Here is a 14,929-nt window from a genome sequence, read left to right on the forward strand (position 1 = left end):
TTTAATTGGAAGGAAATGCCATTCGACCGTTCCCACATTCCAGAGGAACAGATCCACAATTAGTAACGCGTGAGTCCGGCTTACTTCCGAGTTCGGATCGTCCCATTCCGAGTACTTCAACTGAAAAGCGGCTTGTGGAGAGGGCCAAACTTCTAGGGGAATACAGCGGCAGGCACACCAAAAGAGAGGCGAATAATTCGCGGGTTCAGCGGGTCCAAGGCGCGGGGCTCTTTCTCCCTCTTCGCGCAGAGCTGCGCTATTGAGCTTTTTGCGCACCGGCGGGCGTAGGGAATGGAGCTCGGATGGCTCTGGGGTCGGCATTGAGGGTTGGGCTGGCTGGCGGCTTCGGCCTTAGTCCGTGCCCGTAGTCCTTCGAATGCAGCAAGAGGCCCGTCGCCCTCTGGGAGCGCCGCGAGAAGCTTGGCAGAACTTTATCTCCTCCACTGTCTCCTGAAAAAAACCCACAACCACTTCCCCACTACCCCACCCCATTTCTTTTGAACTCGTTTCCTCGCTGTTCTAATGCATTCATCCAGTTGTCTCTCTCAAACGGTACAAACCCTCCTGTTGTTTGTGCTTCCTCTTCCCAATCCACCCATCCAATCTCACGACCCTCCTCCCCTTCTCCGCCTCTGCAGGTGTAATCTTCTCGCGCCATGGACTGTAACTGCGTCTCGGACCTGCTGCTCACCTCGCCGGTTCCTGCTCTCTGGACTCCAGGTAAAATTGAATTCACTTTACACACACACACACACACACACACACACACACACACACCCCAGTAGCGGGTGTTAATTTCAGGGTAGATCCTCCGGCCATAGACCAAACCGGCCCAGCATTTTTCCAGGTGAGACCCCACCACTTTAAAAAGTTTATGTTTCTTTATGTTGAGATTTATATCTCAATCTTCCAGTTCCTATAAACACCCAGGATGATCTCACCCGGCCAATGCTGGCCCCCCCCCCCCAAAATGGGAAATAGTAGAATCTGCAGAGTTGGAAAGGACTTGTAGAATTGTAGAGTTGGAAGGGACCCTGAGGATCATCTAGTGAGTCTGACCCCCTGCAATGCAGGAAAATGCAGCTGTCCCATACGGGGATCAAACCTTGATTCCTGCATCGCAGGGGGTTGGACTAGATGACCCTTGGGGTACCTTCCAACTCCACAATTCTATTATTCTATTACTCTGTGACCTTGGGACTATCACCACTGGGCTCTAACCAACTGAGCTACCTCAGTTTTTAAATAAGAAGATACAACTAGAACCAACATTTTTCTCCTTTGCCTTACTTCCTGCTTTTTATTGTGCCGTATTTATTTATTTTTATTGCATTTATACCTCACCTATTCCCCCCCCCCAAGAAGCTTAAGATGGCCCACCACAGTGCTATGCACCTTCATCAGGTTGGGGATGTACCCAAGAACTCAAAGCAAATTTAATCACCACCATACCCACCTACAAACTCACACAGATGGCACTGTTTGAGATGTTGTCTTTCCCAAATCCTGAGAGACACAGTGTTCTTCTGTATTATTAGTTTGATTAGCGTGCAGGTAAAAACAATTTAAAGGACCTGGTGACAAATGGCTCAAAAGAAATTTTGGGAAACGCTGAGCTAAGTTATTCTTTGCGACATGGACACACTGAAAAGAAAATAATGGATACCACTGTTCTGTTTCCCATTCATTTTAATAGAACTTGGCAAAATGTTCTGGTGCAGTCTGCTCCTTTCGGATAGTAGAAATGGGTGTGCCATTTGGTCGGTTTTTAATGCTAGCCACACAGTATGTAGATGATAGGGGACCTCTGAGCAAGTGCAGAATTTCTTTCTCTCCTTCACTAGTTCCTGCATAGACAAGGTGAAGTGTTCGGTCCATTATTTATTGCATGCCCAACATCAAACCTAGTCTGATTTGATACCTATGAACATACATACTATTGCTATTGTACAAAAGAATGCTACACATTACTGCTGCTGACATATACAATAACACTGAAATCAACATTCACAAATATTTGAAATCTGCTGTTCTCTCACTATCAAAATTCGGCATGCAAAAATTTCATTTTCAGAATTCCAATTCGACATTGAAGGAGAAACCATTATCTCAAGGGCTTTAGACCTGTTGATATCTCTTGATTGTTTTGATACTGTCAGATGTCAAATGTAAAAAAGAACTACATACTATTGCATGTCAACTATCAAATGCTACACACCATTGCATGCAACATGGGGGAAAATGAAGTTATTTGTTTTTAAAATGTATGCCTAACTTTCATTCAATGAATTCATAGCAACAAAAGAAATTAAAAATGAAGAATTAAAAAAAAAGTGAGTGAAGCTGTGAATAATAAAAAGAAACCACCAGAAAACAGGGGACTGAAGAAAGGAAGGGAAGATACATTATCATATGTAAAATATTCAGCAGTTCACTCGCAAATATCTGAATAGTCAGTGGATATCTGGTAAATATAAAACATTAGAATCTGAAGAGGAGGGTTTTTTTGCAGATGGATCCAGTATAGAGACCATCCAATGAATAAATGCAAATCCAGCAATATGCACTGTATGAGACACAGCTATCATGGCTTCTATGTTCATCCTCTCCCAGTTAGAAACAAACAAACAAACACACAATATCATACCCACTCATTTCACACAGCTAATAACTGCACCCTCCCCCTCTCTCACAGCAAAATCTCCCCCAAGGGTCTAGACTGCTGTGGAGTTTGTAGCTCCAAGCTGAAGGCTGGGGGGCAATAGTGACAATCAAAGGAGCTGGTTTTAACCGCAGGGCACTCTTTTCCATGCTGGGCCTCTGAGGACAGAAGCCTTGCATGTTTCATTAGCCAGCTGATTCTATTTTTCCCCATACGTACACTGAGGCTAAAACCATGGCAGGACAGTCAAAGGAAGAATCTTAGCAGTCTGGTGTTGGTGGGGGAGGAAAAGTCTTACTGTATGTATTTTTTCTGCATTCACATTTCACCTTCTTCCGGCAACGTATGCAGGTTTCCCCAGGCCCCTATTTAAGATTCACAACAACCCCGAGAGGTAGGCTAGCGGTGACCCTGTGAGCATCACAGCTATGTAGCTTTTGAACCCAGTTCTTCCCGTTGTGAATCCAACACATTAACTACACCACCTGGCTCTTCCTTGAAAAAGGGGAGCAATTTCACCTATTTTTGCAGCGTCAATGCATGGCAATTTAACAGTCAGTCACATTGCCAGGCCCAGCACTCTAACAACAGCAGTAGAGTTGTATTTTCCTTAACCTCTCTGTGGTTGTGTATCACATGCCTAGCTTGCTGGTCCATTTGTTTGCAAGGGTGAACTACCTGAAAGAGTTTAAATCCATGGCATGGAAGTTTATTCAGCCTGGGGGCCCACATTTCCACAATAGGCAAATTTCTAAGGGGTGGGTGGAGCCACTTGCCAGGGGTTGTTGGGGCCAGAGGAAAAGGTGAGCAGAGTTTGGAATGTGACCCTTCGTAAAAAGTAGGCTACATTTCAGCAACACACAGGCCTGAGGTTTCTGCAGTACTACAGTATAACCACATCTCTCCACCTTCCACTGAAGCAAGCAAGAGGCATAATCAAGGACACATTTTAACCAGTCAAAGGGACTCCGGGAAGTGTGCTGCAAGGCCAGTGAGAGGCATGGCCTGGGGAGAGACCAAAGAGCCAGCCAGCCAGAACTAGGAGACCCAGAGGTTCCTCCAATTTTAATCAAGGCTCATTTTGACTTAACTGGCCGGTACACATGTGCCCTTTCGAGGTGTCTGGACTGAGCAAACTTATTCCTGTTCCTGCCAATCTAAATCCAGGCACTCCATGTCATTTTGGCAAAAGCTGTAATTTACTAAGCGGTCGTAAAAATAAAAGAGGGGGGGCGATTAATAGGTTGTAGTCTCCTTAAAAAGTGTAAACAATTGGCCTTTGAGCATGTACAAAGTGTCATTCATTCACCACTAAGTAACCCCCTCCTACTGATCGGGTCTTGTTCCTGGGGGAGTTGTGAGCTGGTGCGTCCCTTTCAAAAAGTAGTGGGAGTGGTTGGTGCAGAATTTCCACCTACAATAGGGGTTTTTGAATGCCAAGGAAACTTTTCTGTGTGAAGCTGTCTGCTGCTGAGGAGCTCTTGCACACTGTGTAGGATTATTGGGGTACACACCCCAAGCCTATATGGTTTGTTACTCTGCACCATTGCTGCAAATGTGCTTTGGGAACAAGATCATCCAGCGGTGACAGCGACAGCAAGGTCTCCATCAGGCTTAGTTTCTGCTCTGTGAAGTAGTTAGAACCATGGTGAATCCACTCTTGCTGCTGTGCAAATAGAGCAGGAAGTGCCAATACCAGGCTGTACAAATGAAAAGCAAATTTCTTTCAGCCTCCCATGCTATAATAGTAATAATACACACACCCACACACACCTGTCTTGCTATTTCAAAAACCCCAAGGAAAACATTCCCATGTTCAAGATGGGAAATGGAAACTGGGAAGCCTCCCCAAATCTCCTTGAGTGACTTGAACCGAACCTTTGAGACAAAACTGTCTATCTGTTTAGGCTGCTAGCTGTTTTTCTTATAGAAAAATAAAAGGAAAACTGTGTAGGGAGAATGAAGAGCTAATATTCCTTCTCCAGTCTCCCAGTATAAAGTGGACGGACAACCATGTGGTACTTATTCTACCTTTGTGATAAATTAAAATTTGCTTCGTCAAAATAAAGCACTGAGCAAGTTAAGTAGTGTTCATATTTGAAGGCTACTGGACACGGACAGACCACTGCTTTATCCTAGGGTTTACCAACACCTTAATATTCCAGGGTGTGGGCCTGCAGGTAAACCGCACATATTTTAGAGCTGATGTTGTAGAAACTCTGTGGGCATTACATTACAGTCCTGCTACAATCCCATTGGCCAAGAGTGCTTTGCCCTTGGTGCCTCATGCCTTCAATTAATGCAAGGGGGAGAGGAATGTGACAGGTATCCCCTTTGCACTTTGAGAGGCATCAATAGTGCCCAGGACTTCCCAGCAAAGTATTTGCACCTCTGTTGAGAGGCTGATCTCACACTTTGAGGGCCCTGGCATCCGAGAGGCCTTCGGGAGAGTGAATGTAATTTACTGCAGGGGTGCCAAAGGTGCTCTGTGTAACTGAAAATCAAGGCATTGATCAGCAGTTCATTAGGCCTGTTAATGATAGATTCATAGATAGAGGCACAGATCTGAAGAGGCCGGCCTGACCTCTCTTGCACAGAAGAGGCCAGAGTGTGTCCCTCAGCACCTTCCGCTTGAAGTCCGTTCCCTCCTGAGCTGCAGAGAGAGCTCAGCTTTTAGCCATGATTAATTAGTCGGGGTGGAGGTGACTGAGCTGGCTATCCCTGCTCCTTGGAGATGCCTGCTTTTAAACACAGTGTCAGGTTGTTATTCAAGCCCACTGCGGAATTAAGATCTGAAAGTGGAAATAACTACAAGGCGGAGAGCATCTCAACTTCAAGGGAGAGGTCTCCGAGGACACAGGGAACATTTTATAAGTAGTGTAAGAGGAAACGCACTAGCAAAGGTCTTGCCATGTGCACAAACATTTGTGTTTATTTGGCATGTGCCTGCATGCAACGATCTCCGCATGAATGTTCATGTGGTGTAGAGTTAGACACTAAAAGTAAAATATTGTAAATAGGCACAGTCACTAAAAAAGAAGAGGTGAAGGGGCGGGCCAACAAAAAGAGATCAAATATATTTGACATCTATGGGAAAGTAATGTCAACATCTGCATGCAGTAAAATAACAATATGGAGTCTTATGCACCTCAAGCACAAACTAATTATTCTGGCACAAGCTTTCATAGACTAGAGATTTCCTAAGATGGCACACGTATACTCACCAGAATGTGTGGAGAAAACAAATGTTGGCAATGAAAGCAGTGGGAAATGAAATGCATGAATACAGACTGTGATAATTGTGCTAATGCTTAAATGTATGTGAAATAATTATAGTGGCTGTTCACAAACCCATGTTGATTCTAAAACAAGCATCCCTGCACTGCTATGCTAATTAATACATGCAGTGGGATAGAAAACCATTATCTCTATTCAGGCCACAAGTGACAGAGCTGAACCTCTTGATAAGTGAACATTCAGCAGTTTCATGCAGGAGAAATACCATATGAAAAATACTCATTGCTGACAGAATAGGGAAGTTTTAATAAAACCCAGAAAGATAGTATGAAAAGGCAACCCAACCATTCCAAATTCAATAATAAACACAATGATTGGGGTCTTAATCATGAAGATTATGTACAAAGATTTACCCCTGACTTATACAAAAATATTTCTAGCTTTAATTGGAACCAGTTTTAACCGAACCATTTCAAATTCACTACCAATTTCACTTGATTTTTAGGAATGTCCCATATCAAAGGATATCTTTTTTTAAAAAAAACTTTTCAGGAATACTACTTTGTATGGTATAGCAACTTTTTAAATCCATATGAAAACAATACAAGGTGCAGTGGCACCTTAGACTAACAAATTTACTGTGGCAATGAAATATCACTGGCTTTTTTTTTTTTTTTTTAGCGAGGGGATCACTGTATACTATTTTTTGCCCTTCGTCTATGTCTGCCATCTGAGGATACCTGTTCATATATTGGACAAACTGGCTGCATCCCACAAACACTCGTACAAGAATCCATTTAATCCTTGCAGTGCCATACTTTTACCATCACAAACACAGCAACCCCCTGGAATTAATCTGCACTGTAACTTAATATACATACAGTACTGCAAAAAAATTCACAGCCAAGCTGACATCAACTTTTATAGACTCAGGACTTCTTACGTAAGGTGTTCATTTCGTATTGTTTTTAAACCAATCTTCAGTTGGTTTTTTTGCACTGTCTTAAAAACTATTTTTAGCAGTTTTTGAGGTGGGTTCATATATTGCCTTGAGACACATGTGAAATGAAATTAATTAATTAATTAACCGTGGCCATTTTTAACCGATGATATTCTTAGCATAAGTTGCTATCACAGCCTGATCCATGCAATTTAATGAAAAATAAGTCCCTCAGAGTTCAGTTGACTTAGTCCCAAGCAAGTGTTTAGAGCACTTTATCTCAACAAAACAATATGACCCTAAACCATTCAGGCTGCGTTTTAAGAGCTTTAGGGGAGGCACTTCTCGTGGCCCTGTGGCTGAATGAGACATGTAGTGTCAGCACAAGAGAGGGCCTTTTTGGTGGCAGCACCTTCTCCTGATTGTGGAATGCCCTCCTCTTCGTGGTCACTCTGGTACCGACACTGTTGACTTTTCAGCATAAGCTGAAGACACAAGTCTTTATCCAGGCTTCAGCAGGAACCTTCACAGGGATTTGAATCAACCAGATAAAAATTTGTAATAATTATGTTGCTCTGTTAATATATAAATTAGGGTTTTAATTGGTTGTTTAGTTATATTTTAGTGCTCATGCATTTCACTGAAGCTTTATTTTATCCGTTAACTCACCCTGGGATCATACATTGATGAAGAGAGGGATAGAAGCTGAGTAAATGAATAAACAGCACTAGAAACAGTGGAATGCCCTCTGACCCCACCCCCCCCAACAAGCAGCTGTTCTGTAAAAAGATGACAACCTTCACTTTTCATTTCAAACCAGAACAAGCTTCTAGACCTCTTTGTTCTAACACACACACACACACACACACACACACACACAGAGAGAGAGAGAGAGAGACAATTAGTGCTAAAATCTGAGAAACTGACAACCTGAATCTGTCCATGATTAGTCAGAAGCAAGTCCCACAGGTCTCAACAGGATTTAGTTCCAAATAAATGTGTGCAATTGCTGCCTCTGAAAGGACAGGGGGAAGTCTACAGTTAAATCAGTTACTCACAATGCCATTCCATCCCTTTGCCACCCTCAAGTTCTCCCCCCTATTTTAAATCTGTTTTGAAGTTTTTTCCCTTCTTATTTTATGAAATAAATAAAAATATATGAGCAACCCCCCCAAAGGCAATGCACATTTGGTTTCAGAATGATTTTTTTTTTTACTCGTACACAAGCATGCGTAGATTTAGCTAGTGACTAATCAATTAATCAACCAAAGCTCATTTAATCAATTGACTTTTAAATCAGGTGACAGCGCCGCAATGCATCAGTTTCCTAAGAGGTCGCTGCATTTTGGACATTTAACCCCCTTTCCTTTGCATGCTGCGGGGGGGGGGGGCTGCCATGTTCCGGGACACAGGCAGCCTCTTTTTGCATCCACACAGATAGGTATGGGGCTTACGCCAGAGAGTGCTAGGTCCTGCTGCTTTTCTCGACAGGGGTGCCAACTTGAATAAAATATTGGAGGGCCCAGGTAAGCCCCGCCCCTCAAAATCGATCATGTGACACAGTGCACGCACTTCATTTGAATGGCAATGCCCATCAAGTTGGGGGCGGGGCGGCCTCCCATTTTAAAAGGGAAATTCCCTTATGCTGAATAGGCTTCCTCACGAGAAAAGGGAAAACTTTACAGCTATGCGGCCTCCTCAAATATTTTATTGGGGGGGCAGAAGACCCATTGGCCCCTAGGAGTTGGCTCCTATGCTTTACGAGGTTCCAGAATTCGTGAGCCCCCAGCACGCAAGTACCTGCGTACCTGCTCCAAAGGTGTAGGGGGGGGGGAAGAGAGAGAGAGAGATCCAGCAACCTTATGATCTCTAGAAACATAAGTGATCCTCCGGCTTGTCTAGAGCAGCCCCTCCCCCCTTCTAGCCGGTTTATTCTTTCCACCTCTCCCCTGCAGGGTTCGCCTTCCCAGACTGGGCCTACAAGCCAGAGTCGAGCCCCGGCTCACGCCAGATCCAGCTGTGGCATTTCATCCTGGAGCTTCTGCAAAAAGAAGAATACCAGAACGTCATCGCCTGGCAAGGGGACTACGGGGAGTTTGTCATCAAGGACCCGGACGAGGTGGCCAGGCTGTGGGGAATCCGTAAATGCAAGCCCCATATGAACTACGACAAGCTGAGCAGGGCCTTGAGGTGAGGTACTGGGTGGGGACTGGGAGGAACTGGGACGCCCTACGGCGCCGGAACCGGCCAGTTTCAGCACTTTCGCTCCGGGACAGCGCCTCTTGGGCAGCAGGATCCGCAGGCTTCTGCGCTGTAGCAGCACAGCGCCCTCTAGACCTGCCCTGCCGCATTGCGGCCTATTCTGGTTGAACGGGTTTTTTGAAACCCGTCTAGTTCTCCCAACTGCTTTGGAAAACAACTCCCAGCGTGAATTTATGTTTTTATATTTCTTTATTCCTTCATACTTATAGTGCAATAATGTTCAATCAGGGCAGGCATTTGAGTGGGGGCCAGGTGGGGGAACTTCCCCGAGTCCTTTAAATAAAACCACTAGAGTTACCATTGGTTAAAAAGTTTGAAACTGATTAATTTTATAACTAACTGATTGGTTATTGATTAAATTTAAGGAGTCATACATGGCCTAAAGAAACAGTTGCACGTCTTGCTGCTTTGGAGATTTCGAAGAAAGGAGATGGTTTCAATTAAATGTATGAATTTAACAGACCCAGTAAGCCAATTGCACCATTCATGGCCCATTTCTCTAGAGGAGGTGGAGGGGCTGGCCATAACTTGAGATGGAGAGTCTGGTGGGATTGTCTTTCTATATCTCCTCCTTCTTCAGTGACAGAAATCTCCAGGTTGCCCAAGTTGGACCTTAGAAGAATTACAGAGCTATTTGATTTCTCCCAGTCTGTCTACAGCCCTGGTGTAAAAGGAACCCATTAAAGGGTGTGTGAAAAAGCACACGAGCAAAATTAAAGTGGATTTGTTGCCTCTTAACATGCTTTAGTTAATCTCCCGTTTTTCACAGAGTGGGTTAATTAAAGAATGGTGAGAGGATGCCCCCTACCTGTGCATGATTATGCATGAAGTAGGAAATCTAATCCTTAAAAGATATTGGGCTGTGTTCAACCAAGTTTCACTGAGAGTAGTGCCACATAGCACGCCCACTGTGAAACTGAAGGGATTTTAGGAGAGTGTGTGTGTGTGTGTGTTTTTTCCTTCCATTTGATTACTTTAAAAAGTTGAACACTCCGCCATACCTGCCTGACTGAAGCAGAGCTTGTAATCCTGCTCAGAGGGTACAGAAGGCAACCTTCTGCATGCAGTGGCTTTCAGCATTGCCAGTAATGTGATGGGTATGTCAGGCAGTGGGCAAGAAGGAGGGAGTGAGTCGTTTGTTCAAATCCCACCTCAGCCATAATCTCACTGGGTGGCCAAAGGCACACTCCTCTGTTGTCTCCGGACAGATGCCAACCAAAATGGCACCATCACTCAGCCTCACATCTGTGATGTGGACAGGATAATACAGGCCTGCCTTTCAGGTCTGTGGTAAGGGGAACTGAGATAACAGAGCTGCGGTTGTCTTGAAATGCCCTATATTAATACTAAGTTCTAACACACACACACACACACACACACACAGAGGAACGTGCCCTGATTAATTCGGCAACATCTTTATTTTATTTTTTTTGGAAGTTATTTTTCAGTTTTCAAAATAACAGCTGATATAAACTGCTGGTCGCAAACCATCATCTATAAAAAGAGGCATTCTCCCCGTGCAGGAAAGGGATGCTTACGAAAGACACACACATATATCATTTAGAAACAAAGAAAGTACTATTAGTTTGCTCACTGGCAAACTTAATCCATCAGCTGATTAATCAGTTAAAACTGATATGATCCATCAGTTAGATTTCTGCAACATAGACAACTGGACTAAGGATGCAGTTTCAACACATACCTACCTGGAAGTAAGCCCCATTGAAAACTACGTGACTTACTTCTGAGTAGAGATGTATAGGATTGCACTTTATAAGTATTTTTTGCTATGTGTAATACTGGTTTCACATGCAGTCATGCAACATACCCTGTTCCTTACGTTACTCCCAGGACTTTATCAAATTCTTGAGATGTGAAGGGGTGCTTTTTATTCCCTGTTCCTTCGCCTACCTCTCCTAAACACCGCTAAAACCCACAAGAGCTTTGCTACCATCCTCTCCCAGTAGCCTCTCTGTGTAATTGATCGACAGTGATATTTGTTATTGCTTATTAATTAACTGCACCTCTCTGGCCACTTGAGATTCCACCTCCCTAATTAATATTTATGAGGAGCTAAGTGCTATTGACGCTTCCTATTAACTGAGCCCGGGAATTCGTCTCTGCTCTGCCCAGTAAATAAATGCTGAAGACTCCTTGATAACCCAGGCTCCCTCCCCAGGGCACCAGTTTAAAGGCTACGAGATTTATTGCCAGCATAGAGCTGGATGACATGTTATGACTCACTAGGGGGCGCTCTTTGCTTGGAAGTGGTGCCCAGTCCAATTTCCCCTAATAGGCCACTAAGGGGGTGAAATTTGGTGTTGCCTGCAGAGGGCGCTGATTCCTAAGTCAGGGCACAATGTCGCAAGTTGGCGCCAAGGAGCATTTGTGATGTGATTTAATATAGTACAATTTTTCATTTAAAAATATATATTAAAACTTATCTTGTATTTTGGAGAGGGTGTTTGAAATCTTGGAAGGTGATGCACCTCGGGTTCTTTTGAAAGGACAATTTATTTATTTTTTGCATAATAAATCAACCTCTGTGTAGATGGTCCTGAAGCTCAGCTGTTCTTCAATGGATTTTCCACCAACTCCACAGCAATGTTCTATAACACCATGCGCTAATCCTCATCCTCCTTTTGACCAGCACTAGCAGAAAAATTGTCAGGGACCCAGGTGGTGCTGTGGTTAAACCACTGAGCCTAGGGCTTGCTGATCAGAAGGTCGGCGGTTCGAATCCCTGTGACGGTGTGAGCTCCCGTTGCTTGGTCCCAGCTCCTGCCAACCTAGCAGTTCGAAAGCACGTCAAAATGCAAGTAGATAAATAGGAACTGCTACAGCGGGAAGGTAAACGGCATTTCCATGTGCTGCTCTGGTTTGCCAGAAGCGGCTTTGTCATGCTGGCCACATGACCTGGAAGCTATACGCCGGCTCCCTCGGCCAATAATGCGAGATGAGCGTGCAACCCCAGAGTCGGTCACGACTGGACCTAATGGTCAGGGGTCCCTTTACCTTTACCTTAGCAGAAAAATTAAGCAACACTGCGAGTCATAGAAAAGTGAAACAGCACACGTGTGTTCTGTTTACATAATTTCTACACATTGCAGAATTCATCATTTTGTGGTGCAGAATTCAGATTGCTTAGAGGATTATTTTTATTTTTATTATTTCATTTTTGCATTGACTGCACACAGTCCTGGTTACCACTATTTAGTTGTTGGGATCCATGTTTCCTACTGAACGCGAAGGCTGGCACAACACCAAACCCTTTCATGCTCTGCCTCATGTTTGACTAATTGGAATAAAAAACGTCTTCTCCCTTTTATTCCCCCTTCGTTCCACATGTTGGGTGATGCCATACATTGCTTCACAACTGCAACACATAGTGTGGAATTTTGAATTGGGTGGTGCAGAATCCAGCTTCCTGAAATTCTTAAGATTTATTCTTCTTCTCCTTTTAAAACTGCAAGTTTCTAGTCCTCATGGCTGCAGAGATCGACGTGTGTGTGTGTGTGTGTGAAGCCATATTTGGCAAAATATCAGGAGCTCTTCTTGCTGGTTGCAGATGCTGAGCAGGCCTTTCAGTTAACTGGGTTTGTGATTTCACTCTCTGCAAAACGCAGCTCTTGCTTTTCCCTCCCCGCCCCCTGGCTAATAAGAAAACTAATACTGTACTTATAATACTGCTAATAATAATAATAATAATAATAATAATAATAATAATAATAATATCCAAGGAGCTCAAGGTTATGCACCTGTTTCTTTGCCTGTTTTATCCCTACAACAATACTGAGTCTGAGACATAGGTTAGACTGAGAGATGGTGGCTTGCAAATTGTTCCTTAGTGGGTATAATGGCTAAGTGGGTATTTGAACCCGGATTTCTCCAGTCTTGGTGAAACAAATTATTCCATTGTATGAAAAACAACCACGTAATTTTTCACTGGCTTTTGATTTGGCCTGGCTATCTATTCACTGGACTAGTCTTTGTTTTAACCACAGAATATTTGCAGGCCCTTGTGTAAAGTAGACTCTCCTGGTTCTGGTGAGCAGCTGCGACCTCAGTTTTGCACATCCCACAATGACACTTTAGCCCCCTGGGGATTTGTAGCCATCCTGCTCGCTGCTGGCTCACCTGGCCCCTTGCTTCTTTCCCTGCCAGGTACTATTACAACAAACGAATTTTGCACAAGACCAAGGGCAAACGCTTCACCTACAAGTTCAACTTCAGCAAAGTGGTCCTGGTGAATTACCCTCTCTTGGACATGGCTGCCAACTCCCCGTTTCTGCTGGCTCAGAACCCTTTCAATGGGAGCAACCCTGGGACAGATTGTGCCCCTCTGACCCCTGAGGTATGGTGCGGGAAAGAGGGAACCACGTCTGTTTTTTAAGAGGGTATCTGTTGAGGGTGTATCCTCCCGTTTGCTCCCCTTCAGAGCACGTGTTTAAGCTCAGAGTCGTGAGCTGGGCCTCTGATGTCAGAACGTTGTGCTGGAATAGTGCCAAGGAGCATATGCAGAGTGGCCATTTCTACCCCACCTTCTCCTTTTTAAAAATATTTTCAGCCCACAGGGCCAGGATGGTCAGATCAGGAGGCAGCGAGATCAGCCACTGACCATTTGAGCCCATGCATCTGTGTAGCTCATTCATTCCATTTTCTCTTCCCCCTAGACCCTGCAAAGTCTCTTCTCCAGCCCCCGTTTGGGGGACCCGGCCACCCGCACCTCACTCTTTGAACGGCAAACTGAGACAGAGAAGCTCAGACTGGATGCAACCTTCCCTTTTCTGGGGTCAGGTGAGAGCAAGCTGTTTATCCTCTCTCTACCATTCAATAATAATAATAATAATAATAATAAATCTGGGAAGGCTATGCTTTCAAGGTAGGAATCCCTAATTATTATTTTTGCTGCTTGTTCATTTTGTTGCCTTTTAAAGAACTCCCCATAAAGGTGATTGCCTCTCTTTCCATATTGCTATGATTCACACCAAAATAGTAATATGAAAATATCACGACAATGAATTGGGATTCCAGCAAATCTAAAGCCTCTCCAGCATGGACTGGTTGCTCACACCTCTTTTCCCCCCCTTCTCCCCCACAGGTGTTGCTGGCTATACAAAGCCCCCCAGTTTGCTGACTCCGTATGGCAGGAACGCTTCCTTCCCAGATTACCCCTGGAATTTCAACCCTTACCTGTCCAGCTCTTTCCCCCTGAACAGCTCCAAACTGCCCGCCTCCCTGTACTCCCCCCACTTCTACCCCAACCCCCTGTCTGGATCATTAGCCCAGCTTCCAGCACCCATTTCACTACTGCCGGGAGATAGCACAGAGCGGGCTGCAGCCCTGGGGGGCAGCTCTGTCCCTCGCCTCTGTCTCCCTCCCCATGGCATGACCCTGCCCCTCCGTGGCGCTGGGAATGCGGCCGTCGAGCGTGAGAAGGAGCTGCTGGGTCCCAGGGCCCAGAGCCCATCAGGGGGGCGAGGAGCCAAAGAGGACCCTGGCTCCGATTCAGAGTTGGAGATCACAGACCTAAGCGAATGCAGCTCGGAGAACGAAGGCTGCGATTTCAGCCCCGACAGCTTGGAGGCGATAGAGAGCCAGGTGCAGAATTACAAGCGGCTGCAGACAGAGCGGACGGCAGGGGCAACAGCCAGCAAGCCGGAAGGGGTGGCAGAGGCCAGCCTGGGCACTGGCAAGGAAGCGAAGAGTCTGCCAGGCAGCTGAACGCAAAGATTATTAGGAGCCCCAACTGCTGGTCCCTCTCCATCAGTAGCCAGATTCTTAAGAGTTTAAAGCAAAGGAAAGAAAACAAAACCTACCCCATTTGT

The 14,929-nt window shown here is 44.9% G+C and overlaps 1 protein-coding gene across 1 annotated transcript; it reads left to right on the forward strand.

Annotated features, from left to right (window-relative positions):
* The first annotated feature begins 656 nt into the window (after positions 1 to 656).
* On the forward strand, positions 657 to 14,919 carry ERFL (ETS repressor factor like). The gene is made up of 5 exons (XM_088672642.1): positions 657 to 720; positions 8,795 to 9,029; positions 13,266 to 13,455; positions 13,775 to 13,898; positions 14,203 to 14,919. Exons 1-5 carry the CDS (start codon positions 657 to 659, stop codon positions 14,823 to 14,825), a joined length of 1,236 nt encoding a protein of 411 aa, XP_088528768.1. The 3' UTR covers positions 14,826 to 14,919.
* Positions 14,920 to 14,929: the final 10 nt, after the last annotated feature.

Source organism: Zootoca vivipara, chromosome 6 (genome assembly GCF_965207765.1).
Source record: "Zootoca vivipara chromosome 6, rZooViv2.hap1.1, whole genome shotgun sequence".
In the NCBI taxonomy this organism is placed as follows: Eukaryota; Metazoa; Chordata; class Lepidosauria; order Squamata; family Lacertidae; genus Zootoca; species Zootoca vivipara.